Here is an 11756-nt window from a genome sequence, read left to right as displayed (position 1 = left end):
GATGGGAATGGGGCTGCGAACGCAGCAGGGATGGGAACGGGGCTGCAGGCACAGCGGGGATGGGAATGGGGCTGCAAACCCAGCGGGAATCAGCCCAGTCTTTAACAGGAATGGAGGCTGAGCACTGAGTTCAGGACTTTCAGCTGGCTCAGACTGGGACATCGAGCAGCATCACCCACCTGGGGCATTTGCAGAAATTCACCAGGGAAAATGAGAACTTCTGCATCCCCCAAGTTTCGGGAAGAGGGAAGGAGCTCCTTTAGCATTTCATGAACTCCACCAACCCCCTAAGTTTCACAACAAACAAGTTGACCACTTCTCTTTGGGGTTACTAAAGATATAAGACACCAAATATTTTTCTGTTGGAGGCAGCATCACTTTGCAGAGTTCTGCTCAATCTGAGGGTGGAATTACAATGGTTGTACATTTTTTAAATCTGTGAGTTTGATCTCCTGTGCTCATGGAAACTCTGTCACCTGGGGAGCCAGGTTGGTGCCCTGGGGACACCACAGATGGGTGAACAGTCCAATGAACAATTCCTGCTTTAGCCCAGACTCTCCCATCAGGATTGTGAGTTCCCTCTGCAATGGGGATACCAAAGGAGGGGACAGCCCAAAGGGGGTTTAGAAGGTGAAGGCTCTGCTCATGCACCCAGAGCTCTTCCAACACCTCCTTTATCTCCCACAACCTCTGGCTCACGACTGCTCCTGCTAGAAGAGGAGTCTTTGGGGCTGAGGAGTGGACAGGGGATCACCCTTCAGACTGTGGGACTTCCTGAAGGTAAACTCCTGCTGGGATCTGAGCAGGAGCACCCACCCCAGCTGAGCTCGGGGCACAGAGCCCCCCTGGGGCAGGACCCCATTCCCAGCCACGGCTCAGGGACAGGTCAGGATGCACCACCCCAGCAGCTCTGGCCGCAGTTCCCACCTGGTTACGCTCTGCAGGATCTTCTGCTCATCCTGGTCCAGGCACACAGCGAAGGACGACTGGACCCCGATGATCTGGGCCTTGTCCACTTTGATCTGGGACACGCTGATCTGCTGAGAGGAAAGGCTGGAGTGAGGGAGCTGCTGCCTCAGCGCATTCCCGGGGCTGGGCAGGGGAGCTGGGGGCAGGACTGGGGCCAGCAGCAAAGGGATGCCCCAAGGAGCTGCTCTGTCCAGCCCTGCTCCCCTCCCAGCTGGGCCAGGCCAACCTTGTCCCCCCAAATATAAAAGCTCCAGGACTGGAGTTACCTGATTGAAACTTTTCTTGGATTTGGAGTTCTGCCTCTTGACCACCTCGGTCATGGTTAGGTTGAGACATTCTGTCTTCGAGGCTGCAACAGAAGGAAACTGCCATGAGCTGGGGCTCTGCAGGGAACCCAAGGGGTCCCTGCGCCTCTCAGAGCATCCCAGAACTGGGGCTCCAGCAGGATCCCACTGCTGGGGGGATGCAGTGCAGTCCAAATTCCCTCCCCTCGTGCTCAATGCATGGAAAGCACTGGGGACACAGAGAAACGTCCTCTGGGATTCCAGCTGCTTTCCAAACACGGCAGGAGAGGAGATTTAACCACCTTGGGCTGCAAACAGGGGAAAACCATTGCCCATCATCGTGAGGAAAGCCTGGCTGTCCCAGCGTGGCCTCTCCTGAGCCCACCTGGAGACGCCTCCTCACGCCTGGAATTGCAGTGACATCCTGTGGTCAAACGGGAGAACCAACGGAGCCAAGCCCGGGGATCAGATTCCTCTTGGAAGGAAGGACATTCATGGAGAGGTTTCTCCCCAGAGAGGAGCTGATGCAAACCCTGAACCGGAGCAGGAACACCCAACTCAACATTTAGAGGGAGTGAGAAACCAATTCCTGATGCTTTTCTCCCAGGACCGGCTCCATGGATGGGCAGGGACAGGAGGGAGCTCCATGGAGCATGCAGGGACGCCTCCTGCTGGGTACACCACCATTCCCCTGATCATCCTGCTGACAAACACCTGCCAGGCACACGAGGAAAAAGGAACCAAACCCCCTCAGTCTCCTCAGAACCGGATGTGCCTGGTGGCCAAAGCAGCAGCTCTTACACGAGAACGAACCAAATACACACAGGGACCAAGAGCCTTGGAGCTTTTCAGAGGCTCAAAGCTTGATTAATTGGAAACCTGGTTAGGAAAAAGGCTCCTGAGGCCAAGGCAGGTGGCTGGAAGCTGTGTCTGAGCTGCAGGAAGGGAACCAAGCTGGAGCAGCAGCTCAGGAAGGGGCTGCTGCCATCCTGCTCGGCTGCAGGACAGGCACCTGGCCCTTGGTCTTGCTTCATTTAGCAACAGCTTCACCTGTTGCTCCTCCTTGCTAAATAAGGGTTGCTCTGGAAAGCATCCCTCTCCAGTGACCATCCCGGTGTTTGGGCCATCCCAGACCCATCCCTAGTGGATGTTTTTCCAGCTGGAAGCTTTAGGACAGTGGGACACGACACGTCCTTTGTCCCTGATGTGGTCCTAAGGACAGCCAAGGACTGCAGTACAGCCCAGGGGACATCAGGCACCTCCCACGTGCCTCCTGCACTCACACCTCCCTCACTTGCTCCAGCCAGAATTCCACACTGTTCCCATGCTCCACCAGTGCCTCCCCCCTTCCCCGGGCACAGCCCCCAGGACCCCGGTACCCACCGAGCTCCTCGTGCTTCCTGCAGGCCTTGCTGAGGTTGACGGACGTGCAGACCTTCTCCACGTCATTCCAGTGGCTCCTGCCGCTGGCAGCCGTCTGCAGGGAGCAGCCAGAGCCCAGGGGAGAGAAGCACAGAACCATTCAAGCTTGGGAAAGACCTTTAAGGTCAAGTCTAACCCTAAATCTAACCCTGCCAAGTCCTTAAACACCGCATCTACATCTTTTAAGCACCCCCAGGAATGGTGACTCCACCACTGCCCTGGACAGCGGTGCCAGGGCTGGAAAACCCTTTTGGTGAATATTCTCTAATATCCAACTTAAACTTCCTGTGGTGCAGCTCGAGGCCGTTCCCTCTCCTCCTGTCCCTGTTCCCTGGGCTGCTCCTGGTGCTCCAGCCCCTTCTCCTTCCCTGGACACGCTCCAGCCCATCAGTGTCCTCCTTGCCATGAGTGTCCCAGAGCTGTCCCCAGCACTGGAGGTGCCCCAGCAGTGCCAGCACACACCTTGCTGTACGCAATCTGTAGTGTCAGTGGGATTGCTTCCCTGTCTCCATCTATTCCCAGCCTTTTGCTGCCTGGACCTGCAGGGAACAAGGAGCAAATGTCACACAGGGCCTTTTTATCTCCAGCCTTCCCTGGCTGCTGGTACAGCAGCGCACCCAGGACCTGCAGAAAGGGGGGAAGGGGTTTGCTGAGCACAGCTGCGGGGAAGAAAGGAAAAAAAAAAAGATAAAAGGTGGCTTAAAAGCTGCAGAAAGCAAAGAATCCAGAGTGGAATTACAACACAAAACCAGTCTGCAGAACTGAGAGTGGCTCTGGCTGAGCCGGTGCAGAGGGGTCAGAGCTCCAGGAAAATACAGAGCAACCACGACGCCACAGTGCTCTCCCTGCTCCTGTTTGTTCAGCCAGACTTCTGCCCATGTTAAATTAGCCCTGGAACACCGGGCCTGACACTTCCTAACTGGTTTCTTCCCCCCCAGATAATTTTTTATTGTGAAATGGTGCCAGAGGAGCCAAGGGGAAAACATTGGAGTCAGCACTGGCAGCTTCATGAGCTGGAGGGAAGAGCTCTTTGCCCGAGCCTGATTTTGGGGGAGTGGGGTGGGGACACTTCACACGGGGGTGTTTTGTGGGCTCTGTTTAGAAGGACAAGGCGAGCTCACACCAAAGCTGAAGAACGTGCTCGGGTGCAGTAGTGGGGGTTGGCCATGAGGTGTCTGTGTGAGCCGCACTTCAGAGCATCCTGCCCCGGGTACCCGCGAGGAACTGCAGCCAGATGTTCCTGCCACTGCTTCTGCTCTCTGAATATCACTAATGTTATAAATTCATAACGTAAAAGTACATAAGCTGCACGCAGAGGGCTCCAAGAACACACACAAACCTGGCTTTGCCCAGCAGACTGAGGAAATGGAATGAGGGGTTTTATAAATGACACTTTTGGACAAAGCACAAAGAGAAAGCAGCAAAAAGGAAGGATAAAGAGCTGCATTTGGCAGGTGCTGATGAGAGGAAGGAAACAGGCTTGAAGGTGTTTTATTGTAAATCCATTCTAGAGTTAAGAGCAGCGCAATCAATCAGGCATTGCCATGGCTTTGCTCCGAAGGGAATACAGAACTGGGATGTTTCGCTCCCAAACCAGTGAGGAGCTGCCTGGATCCTCGCTCAGCCTGGCCCAGATCCCTCCTGCAGTCCAGGCTCTGCCAGCCCCTCCTTCCCTTCCCTTCCCTTCCCTTCCCTTCCCTTCCCTTCCCTCCCAGCTGCGGTTTCAGACCCTCAGCAGGTCAGGGGGTGCAGAAGCAGCTACAGACCTGAGGCCTTGATGGCCCTGGTGGCTGCTGAGTGCCCCAGCTCCAGGGAGTGGATGAAGACCTCGGTCCTCTTCTCTCCCCCAATGAAGGTGAGCTGCCAGGGGGACAAGAGGGGACATTTGGGGGTGAGGGGCCCAGCCATGCCAGGCAGCCTTCATCCCTCTCACTCCCTCCCACAGGACATGGGTCAGTTTGGGAAAATCCTTCCATGTTTTCAAAGCACCTTTCAGCAGTTGCTTGGGGTGGCACCTGCCAGATTGTTTGAACAGGCCCCCAAAACAACCCAAACCCCTCATGTTCACTTACAACTCCACAGCCCACCGGAAAAAAACCCACAGTAAGCCAACAGCAGGGTCTGGGAATTGCTTTGGGAGCAAAAATCCCTGGAAGAGCAGCAGCTCTGCTCACCAAGCCCTGCTGCAGCTGTCCTGAGCCACAGCCCCAAAGGAGGGGTTGCAGCCCCAAACTCAACCTTCCCCACCACATCTGCTCCAGGCTCACAGCGGGGTGTGGAAATCTCGCCCCATGGAGGGGCTCAGTTTGGGAAGCAGAGCTCTGGAGCGATCCCAGCAACATGAACAACCTGGCAGCACTGACAGGCACTGCCTTGTGCCACGGGGAAGGCTACTGGGCTGGAAAACGGCTCGTGGCACTTCACGGTCTGGGCAGCACCTGGATGCCCTCAGTCCCTGAGCCAGGAGCATCAGCCAGGGCACCACGGACAGCCAGGGGACGAGAGGGGACCGAGCTCTGCCTCAGCAGCACGTGGTGGCTGTGCCACACCCCCCGGGCTTCACAGGCAGCTCCTAACAGGTGGCACAGGCAGAGTCATCCCCCTTGTCCCTCGCCAGGCTGGGGCTGAGCCCTGTGCCCACCTCGGTCTGGTAGAGCTGCAGCAGCACGGGGCGCGTGGCGAAGCGGCAGTAGTACAGGATCATGTCTGCCAGGATGGGCAGCTGCTCCTGGGAGTCCTCCTGGGGCTCAGCCTCGGGCTTGGCACACTGTGGTGGCAGAACGGGTCAGAAACGTGACGGGGCAGGTGGCACCTCCAGCCACAACTGCCCACCCCACCCCACTGGGGATGGAAACCTCCTGCTGACCACCAGGAGCCCCATCTCCATCCTGTGTCCATGTAGCATGGCAGAAGGTTCTCCAAAGAGCTCCCCGGTTCCCTGGGGATGGGGCACACCCTGCCCTGCCCCTGGCACACACGCACCTGGCACAGGACGTCCATGGGCAGGTTCATCAGCCCCAGGACGTTGCGCTCGTACCAGGGGTCCAGCAGGCCGATGTAGTGGGAGATGTCGTTGGTGCTGCTCTCCATCCCAGCCAGGGAAGGGTCCTGAAACCAGACACTGGGGTCACCTCGGGGTCCACCTCAGCCTGCCCCACCTCACACAGCACCCCCGGGCCAAGCTAAGCCCCGGTGACACCGCAGGGAGGGGACACCCACCTGTGCCCGGGGCGAGGGGTCCCCCAGGGACGGCGAGGGGTGATGATGCATCTGTGGGGTCGATGGAGCCACGCAGCTCCTCTTCACGGGGACGTAGAAAAACTGCAGCCTGAAGTACCGTGTCAGGGAGGGGCAGGAGCTCTCCTTGAGCCTGCGGAGGTGCAGAGGCTGAGCAGAGCATCCCGGCGGGGCGAGGCACCCGCGGCCAGCCCGCCCCGGCTCACCTGAGGTCGCTGTAGGCGCGGGCCACCTTGCCCGAGATGCGGTCGGAGCCGAACACCACGACGCGGAGCGTGGCCACCTTGGCCTCCTCGTCGTAGCTGAGGAAGGGGCGGCGGGGCAGCCCGAGGGGCCGGGGGGCGAGCGGGGCGGGCCCGCACTGGCCCGGGCCGTGCTGCGGCAGCGAGAGCGCGCGGCGGGAGCGCGCGGGGACGCGCGGCTGCGCCGGGGACGCGCACAGGCTCTCGGCGCGCCGCAGCGGCAGCGACAGCGAGCACGGCCCCGGGCAGTGCCGCAGCTCCCGCCGCAGCACCAGCTGGCTCTTGCTCTTGAACAGTTTGTAGAGCCTGTTGGTCAGCGACTGCCGGCACCTGGGGGCCTTGTCCGCCTTCGGCTCCGTCCTGCCCGCCGTGTCCAGGGAGCTCTCATCGCTGTCCTCGGCGTAGCCGCTGTCCATGCAGTCCTTCAGGCTGGACACGAACGACTTCAGGGACTTCCTGGAGACCACGGTCAGCTCCGAGATGGAGTCCTTGGATGAGGTGAAGAGGGACACCCGCGAGGGCCTGGAGCCCTCCTCGGACAGCACCGAGTACACAGAGTCACTGGAGATGGCACAGAGCGGGGCCAGCAGCGAGTCCTGCTCGGGGGAGCCGCCGTCGGTCTCCACATCCTCCACATCCTCCTCCTCATCCTCATTCTCCGAGGCCAGGGGCTCAGCAGTGCTGCACTCCTTGCTGAGGACATCGTTGAGGATGTCTGAAAGCAACCAGAGGGAGAAGGTGTCTCCAGCAGAGCCACTGCAAACGTGGTGACCCCAGACCCCACCGCCACTCCTTGTGGCCAAAGCTCTCCTCCCTCCTGGTGTCAAACAAGGAGCTGGAAACCTCCTCCCCAATGTTTTTAGGTTTCCACAAAAGGCTCAGGTGCAATGCAAAGCAAGGTGTGTTTCTCTCCCCGAGGTTCTGGTTGGGTTCTCCAAAGGCAAACTCCAGCTGGGCTTTTGCTTCCTTCTCCCCCAGCTTTCACCACACCCGCACGTCTGATCCAGGTTTAACCAGAGGGCAGGAGCAAAGCCAAGCCTGTGGCTGATGATCAAACCCCAAACTGAGCCACCCTGGCTCCCTTTTAGGGCTGGAATTCACTGCAAAGCCTGAGCCAGAGCTCTGCTCCTGCTTGCTGGGGCCAGCAGGGAACGAACACAGAGCCCACCCAGGAGCAGACAAGGTTCTTCCAGGAATGGGGAAGAGGGAGACACCAGCTCAGCACAAGGGGAACCTTCTACTTCTCCAAAACTGCTGGGCCCAGCCGAGAGCTCAGCAGAGGCCCCCGACTCACCGAAGTTGTCCTGGTCCCAGCTGTAGGTGTAGCAGCGAGCGGGGGGGATGGGGATGGGGTGGAGCTTGCGGGGCTGGGCCTCGCCTGGGGAGAGAGGAGGGACAGGAGTTGGTTTGCAGTCCCCCTGTGCCACCCCTGCCAGCTCTCCTGGCCTGGGAGGTGCCACCCACCCCCTGCGTGTTTTGGGCAGCCCAGGCCATGCTGAGCTCCGATGGGGCTGTCCTTAGCCCCAAACACGTGCGGTTGGGCGGAGGGGACACTTCACACCTTTAGGAGCCACCAGATGCCACAGCTACCATCTGATCTAACGCTCTCATCTCACCCTAAGTTGTTCAAAGGCTGGACAATTCGCTTTGTTGCTGCTTCACTGAAACCCTTTGTGGCTCACGGTGTGGTTACTGACCAGGACCTGGGGCGGTGCTTTTTTATTGCAGCTGTTGCCCTTGGCTGAGACTGCAAAACCGCTCCCCACTGCTGCTGCTGCTGCGGGGCTGAGCTGGCAGCAAACCCTGGGGAAGGGAAGGATGGGGGGATCCTCACCTGTGATGGCAGGAAAGGAGGCGGCCCCGGCGATGTCGCGCAGCACAGCCTGGAGCCGCTCCCGGGCCAGCGCGGGGTCACTGCTGGCGGCCGCCGCCTCCTGCGCATCGGCAGCGCTGGCGTAGAGCTCCAGGAGCTCCTCCAGGGGCTTGGACTGCGGAGCAGAGCCAGGGGGAGACATTCAGGGGGTCCCTCCACTGAGGCAGCACACGGGCAGCATCACTAACGGGGTGACTCTCTCCCCTCCACTACCCCCATCCCCTTAAGCCCCCCCAGACTTTTCCAAAGAAAATCAAAATGTTGTTGAAAACACCCCAGGGGGTTCCTTCATTAGTTTTTGCCTCTGCCCCAAGTGTTTCTCTGGTCAAACAAACACTTTTGCTGATTTTCAAGTCTGGGGGCCCTTCCTCTCTCCTCTTCAGGATGGGAAAGGAGTGACGGGGTGAAAGGGGAGTGAGCCCCCTGCACACACTTCACCAAACACCTCAGATCTCAGATTTAACCTGAGAAGGGAAAGATGTTTATTTTTCCTCCCAGAAGCATTATCAAAACTCTTTTCCTTTGCCAAGCCAGCCCTGTTTTGGGTACAAAATCCAGCAACCAAGTGCCCTGAACTGCTCCTGTGGCACCCCAGGGTGGGCACTGCCCCAGCCCACCTTGAGGAGGGGGTGCAGCCTGTCCAGGTCGCAGCGGGTGCCGAAGTTGGCCTGGTAGAGGTGCTCGAGGAGCAGCACCAGCGTGGAGTGCTGGGGGGGCTCGCTGGAGCTCAGCTTCTCGGCGATGGACAGGAACTCGCTCTGCACCTCCGAGCGGTTCAGCAGCAGCACCGTCCTGGGGACAGGGACACCAGTCAGGCCAGGACACCGAGCCCAGGCAGGGCTCCAGCCCAGCAGCCACTTGGCCTCACTGGACACGAGTGATACCGCAACATCTCCCTCCTGAGGGTGCAGCTCAGCGGAGGAGCTTTAAGGATGGCACAGGTCTGTTTCCCAGCCTCATTTCCCTATTTACAAATGAGGGTGGCGGGGAAAGGTTCAGCCCTTGAGTGAGGTGCAAAGTCTGACTGCTCAGAGCTGCAAGACTTTCCCTCCTCGCTGCTCTGGGGCTGGGATGGACTCGCTCCTGGCTCCTGTCGGGGTGGTGGCTCCCAAATTCATGGATCACGGCATCTCCCAGCTGTTCTCCAACATGTGCTGAGATCAGCAGCTCCCTGGGGAGGAGACTTTGCCTTCCCCACATCTCAGCCCTGCAGGGTCACCGGCACAGGGAGCCCACAGACCCCATCCCAAGCCTCTGGAAATGCCCCAGCCGCTCTCCTCACCCTTCCCACAGCTCAGCCCGGCTTTCCAGCCCTCCTCCCCAGCCCCTGGGACATGCTGCAGCAGTGCCAGCCCGTGGGGATGCCACAGGGAGCCCCCAGCAATGCCCGTGGTCACACTTACACCGTGGAGCTCTGGTAGTTCTTCACAGGCAGCCCCTGCTCCGTCCTCACCAGCCTCTGGAAAGTGATCCCTGGGGAGAGAGCAGAGGAGTGAGGCTCAGAGTCCCCGAGGGCTGCTCAGCTCAGCAGCACTGAGCTGGCTCTGCCCCCAGGGCAGTCCTGAGCTGGCAGAGCCCTTGCCTGCAGTGGGAATGGCAGCACCAAGAGTCCTCCAAGAGTGGGGACAAGGCACAGCCACCCAGTGAGGGGGCCAGTCCAGGAGTGGGGGAGCTCGGGAGGGAAAGGGTAAAATCCCAGAGTGATGGGAAATCACGCACAGGATGGGACAGGAGAGCTGCTCCAGCCCCAGTTCCTCCTGCCCCACTGCTTGAGTGGGACGGGAATTCCATGGATGACATTTACCAGCTTCTCCCACTTGCTTTAGCCCCACACAGCCTGGATGTCACACAGGGCCGGCAGGGCACTGCCACCTCCCCTCCCGCAGGGCTGGGGCCCAGGCTGATCCAGCAGGAGGGAGGCTGCTGTGGGCAGCCATGCCCTGGATGCCTCGCTGGGACTGTCCCCAGGACACCAGCTGACATCAGATGGATCTGGGCTGGGTGGCAACAGCAGAGCCCTGTCACCCCAACCAGCAGGGCAGGGCCACAGCTTGGGAAAACCTTACGGCATCAGCAGGATCCAGCCCCCTTATCCATGCAGGCAGCCACATCCCACCCAGCTCGACACCCTCAGGGGGCCCAGCACCCATGGGGGCCCACCCCGACCCACAGAGTCAGGGCAGCAGTGACCCCTCCTGCAGAGGCACAGCCCCTGCGTGCAGATCAAAGCCTTGGCACTCCAGGCAAATATTGACAGCGGCTCATTCTCCCTCAACCTTTACCCTCATCCCAATAAAAAGCTTTGGCCTCAGCCCCTAGCAGGGCAGGGGGCCGTGCAGCAAGCCTAGAACAGCTGAGCAGCAGGGACACAGCCTCACTGGTTCTGGAGAGGGATTCCCAAACCCCGCAGCCAACGCCTCCCACACGGTGCCTTTGGCAGAAGGAGGAAATCCACTCTGCTGTGGGAGGGGAAATGCTTTGGGACCAAAGCCCCCCCTCACACAGCCTGGGGCACGGGGCATGGCACAAGAACAGGGTGCAGCAACCCCCAGCCAGCACCGGAGCTCTCCAGAGCGTGTGAAGCACAGCCCTGAGCAGGGGCACAGCAACAAATGACCAGGAGGGAGCTGGGGAGCCCCACAAGTGTCCCCAAGTCCCCGTGGCCCTGCAGCTCTGAGCTGGACACAGCAGGAGCCCAGCCAGACGCTGTGTGGTGGCCGTGGCCATTTGTGCTGGGGGTGAAGCAGCCAGCCCAGAGCTCCCACTGCACAGGTGGGGGTGTTCCCATCTTTTTGTTCCTTTGAAAGCACCTTCCATCCCATCTCCAAGCTCCCATCTCCCAGGGATCGCTGCTCTGACAGAGACCCTGCATTTCACATCCTCCAGGGCTCCCCAAAGCAGCTTCCCAGCTTGAGGAGGTGGGGAACACCCCCAGCCTCAGCCACATCCCCCTCCCAGGCCTCCCAAGCCCTGCCCAGGATTAAACACGGGCTGCAATGTGCTCTGTGTGATAACAGCTCTTCAAAAGCCCCCAAAAGGCAGGGAGATTACGAAAAAGGGCTTTGAGAAATAATTGGAAGAGCTGTTCCATTGGGAACCACAGGACATCTGCAAGGAGTCCTTAATTAAGAGGAGCACTGGTGCTGCCCCTGGATGTGCCCAGAGCTGGGTCACAAGGAGCATCTGGGCTGGAAAGAACAACCCAGGGAGTCCCTCAGCCCCATGGAAATCTCCATGGAAGAGCAGGCTCGGAGGCTCCAGCCACCCTGATGCCCATGAATGGCCCCACTGTTGTCCCCCCACTGCACCACTGAGCACCTCAGACAAAGGCCAGGCTGGGGGAGCAGCCAGCACGTGCTCTGCTGGGGAAAGGACCCTCCAGGCTGAAAGCCAGCCAGGAAATCTTGACCCGGCTGGCTAATTGCCTCTGATCAGGCTGGGAGGGCCCGGGATGCTCCGTGCACTCAGGGCACCCACCAAACACCATCCTGCCCTGCTCCTGCAGAGGAATCCGGTCTCACCCTGTGCTGGAGCACCCGGGAACACCATCCTGAGGGAGGATGGAGGGCAGGCTCCTGACCCCCTGGAAAAGCTGAGGTTTGGGATGGACACTGCACTCCCAGGATTCAGGAAGCAAGGGGAGAACAAGACTGGAGCAGCAGGGGGACAAACCCTGGGGCACGGCTGGGTTTGGGTGCCTGCAGACCCCGGGGCAGGGCTGGGTTTGGG

The 11756-nt window shown here is 59.7% G+C and overlaps 1 protein-coding gene across 9 annotated transcripts in view; it reads right to left on the bottom strand.

Moving 5' to 3' along the window:
- The window catches only part of PIK3R5 (phosphoinositide-3-kinase regulatory subunit 5), a 46553-nt gene that overhangs the window by 2126 nt on the left and 32671 nt on the right, over positions 1-11756 (bottom strand). For 8 of the 9 annotated variants that reach the window (XM_042022102.1, XM_042022105.1, XM_042022103.1 and 5 more), the window contains 13 exons: positions 9431-9500; positions 8645-8819; positions 7989-8142; positions 7449-7532; positions 6119-6869; positions 5895-6045; positions 5658-5783; positions 5317-5442; positions 4442-4535; positions 3138-3214; positions 2637-2730; positions 1236-1318; positions 928-1040 (listed from right to left, as the gene is read on the bottom strand). In XM_042022102.1, coding sequence (XP_041878036.1) covers positions 928-1040; positions 1236-1318; positions 2637-2730; positions 3138-3214; positions 4442-4535; positions 5317-5442; positions 5658-5783; positions 5895-6045; positions 6119-6869; positions 7449-7532; positions 7989-8142; positions 8645-8819; positions 9431-9500 — 2098 coding nt within the window. The remainder of the gene's footprint in view (positions 1-927; positions 1041-1235; positions 1319-2636; positions 2731-3137; positions 3215-4441; positions 4536-5316; positions 5443-5657; positions 5784-5894; positions 6046-6118; positions 6870-7448; positions 7533-7988; positions 8143-8644; positions 8820-9430; positions 9501-11756) is intronic. The other variant, XM_042022111.1, reaches the window with a different exon arrangement.

Source organism: Corvus kubaryi, unplaced genomic scaffold (assembly GCF_017639235.1).
Source record: "Corvus kubaryi isolate FWS band 111438036 unplaced genomic scaffold, C.kubaryi_AGA036_p1.0 37187, whole genome shotgun sequence".
Taxonomy (NCBI): domain Eukaryota; kingdom Metazoa; phylum Chordata; class Aves; order Passeriformes; family Corvidae; genus Corvus; species Corvus kubaryi.
This window is presented reverse-complemented; position numbering and strand designations above follow the sequence as displayed.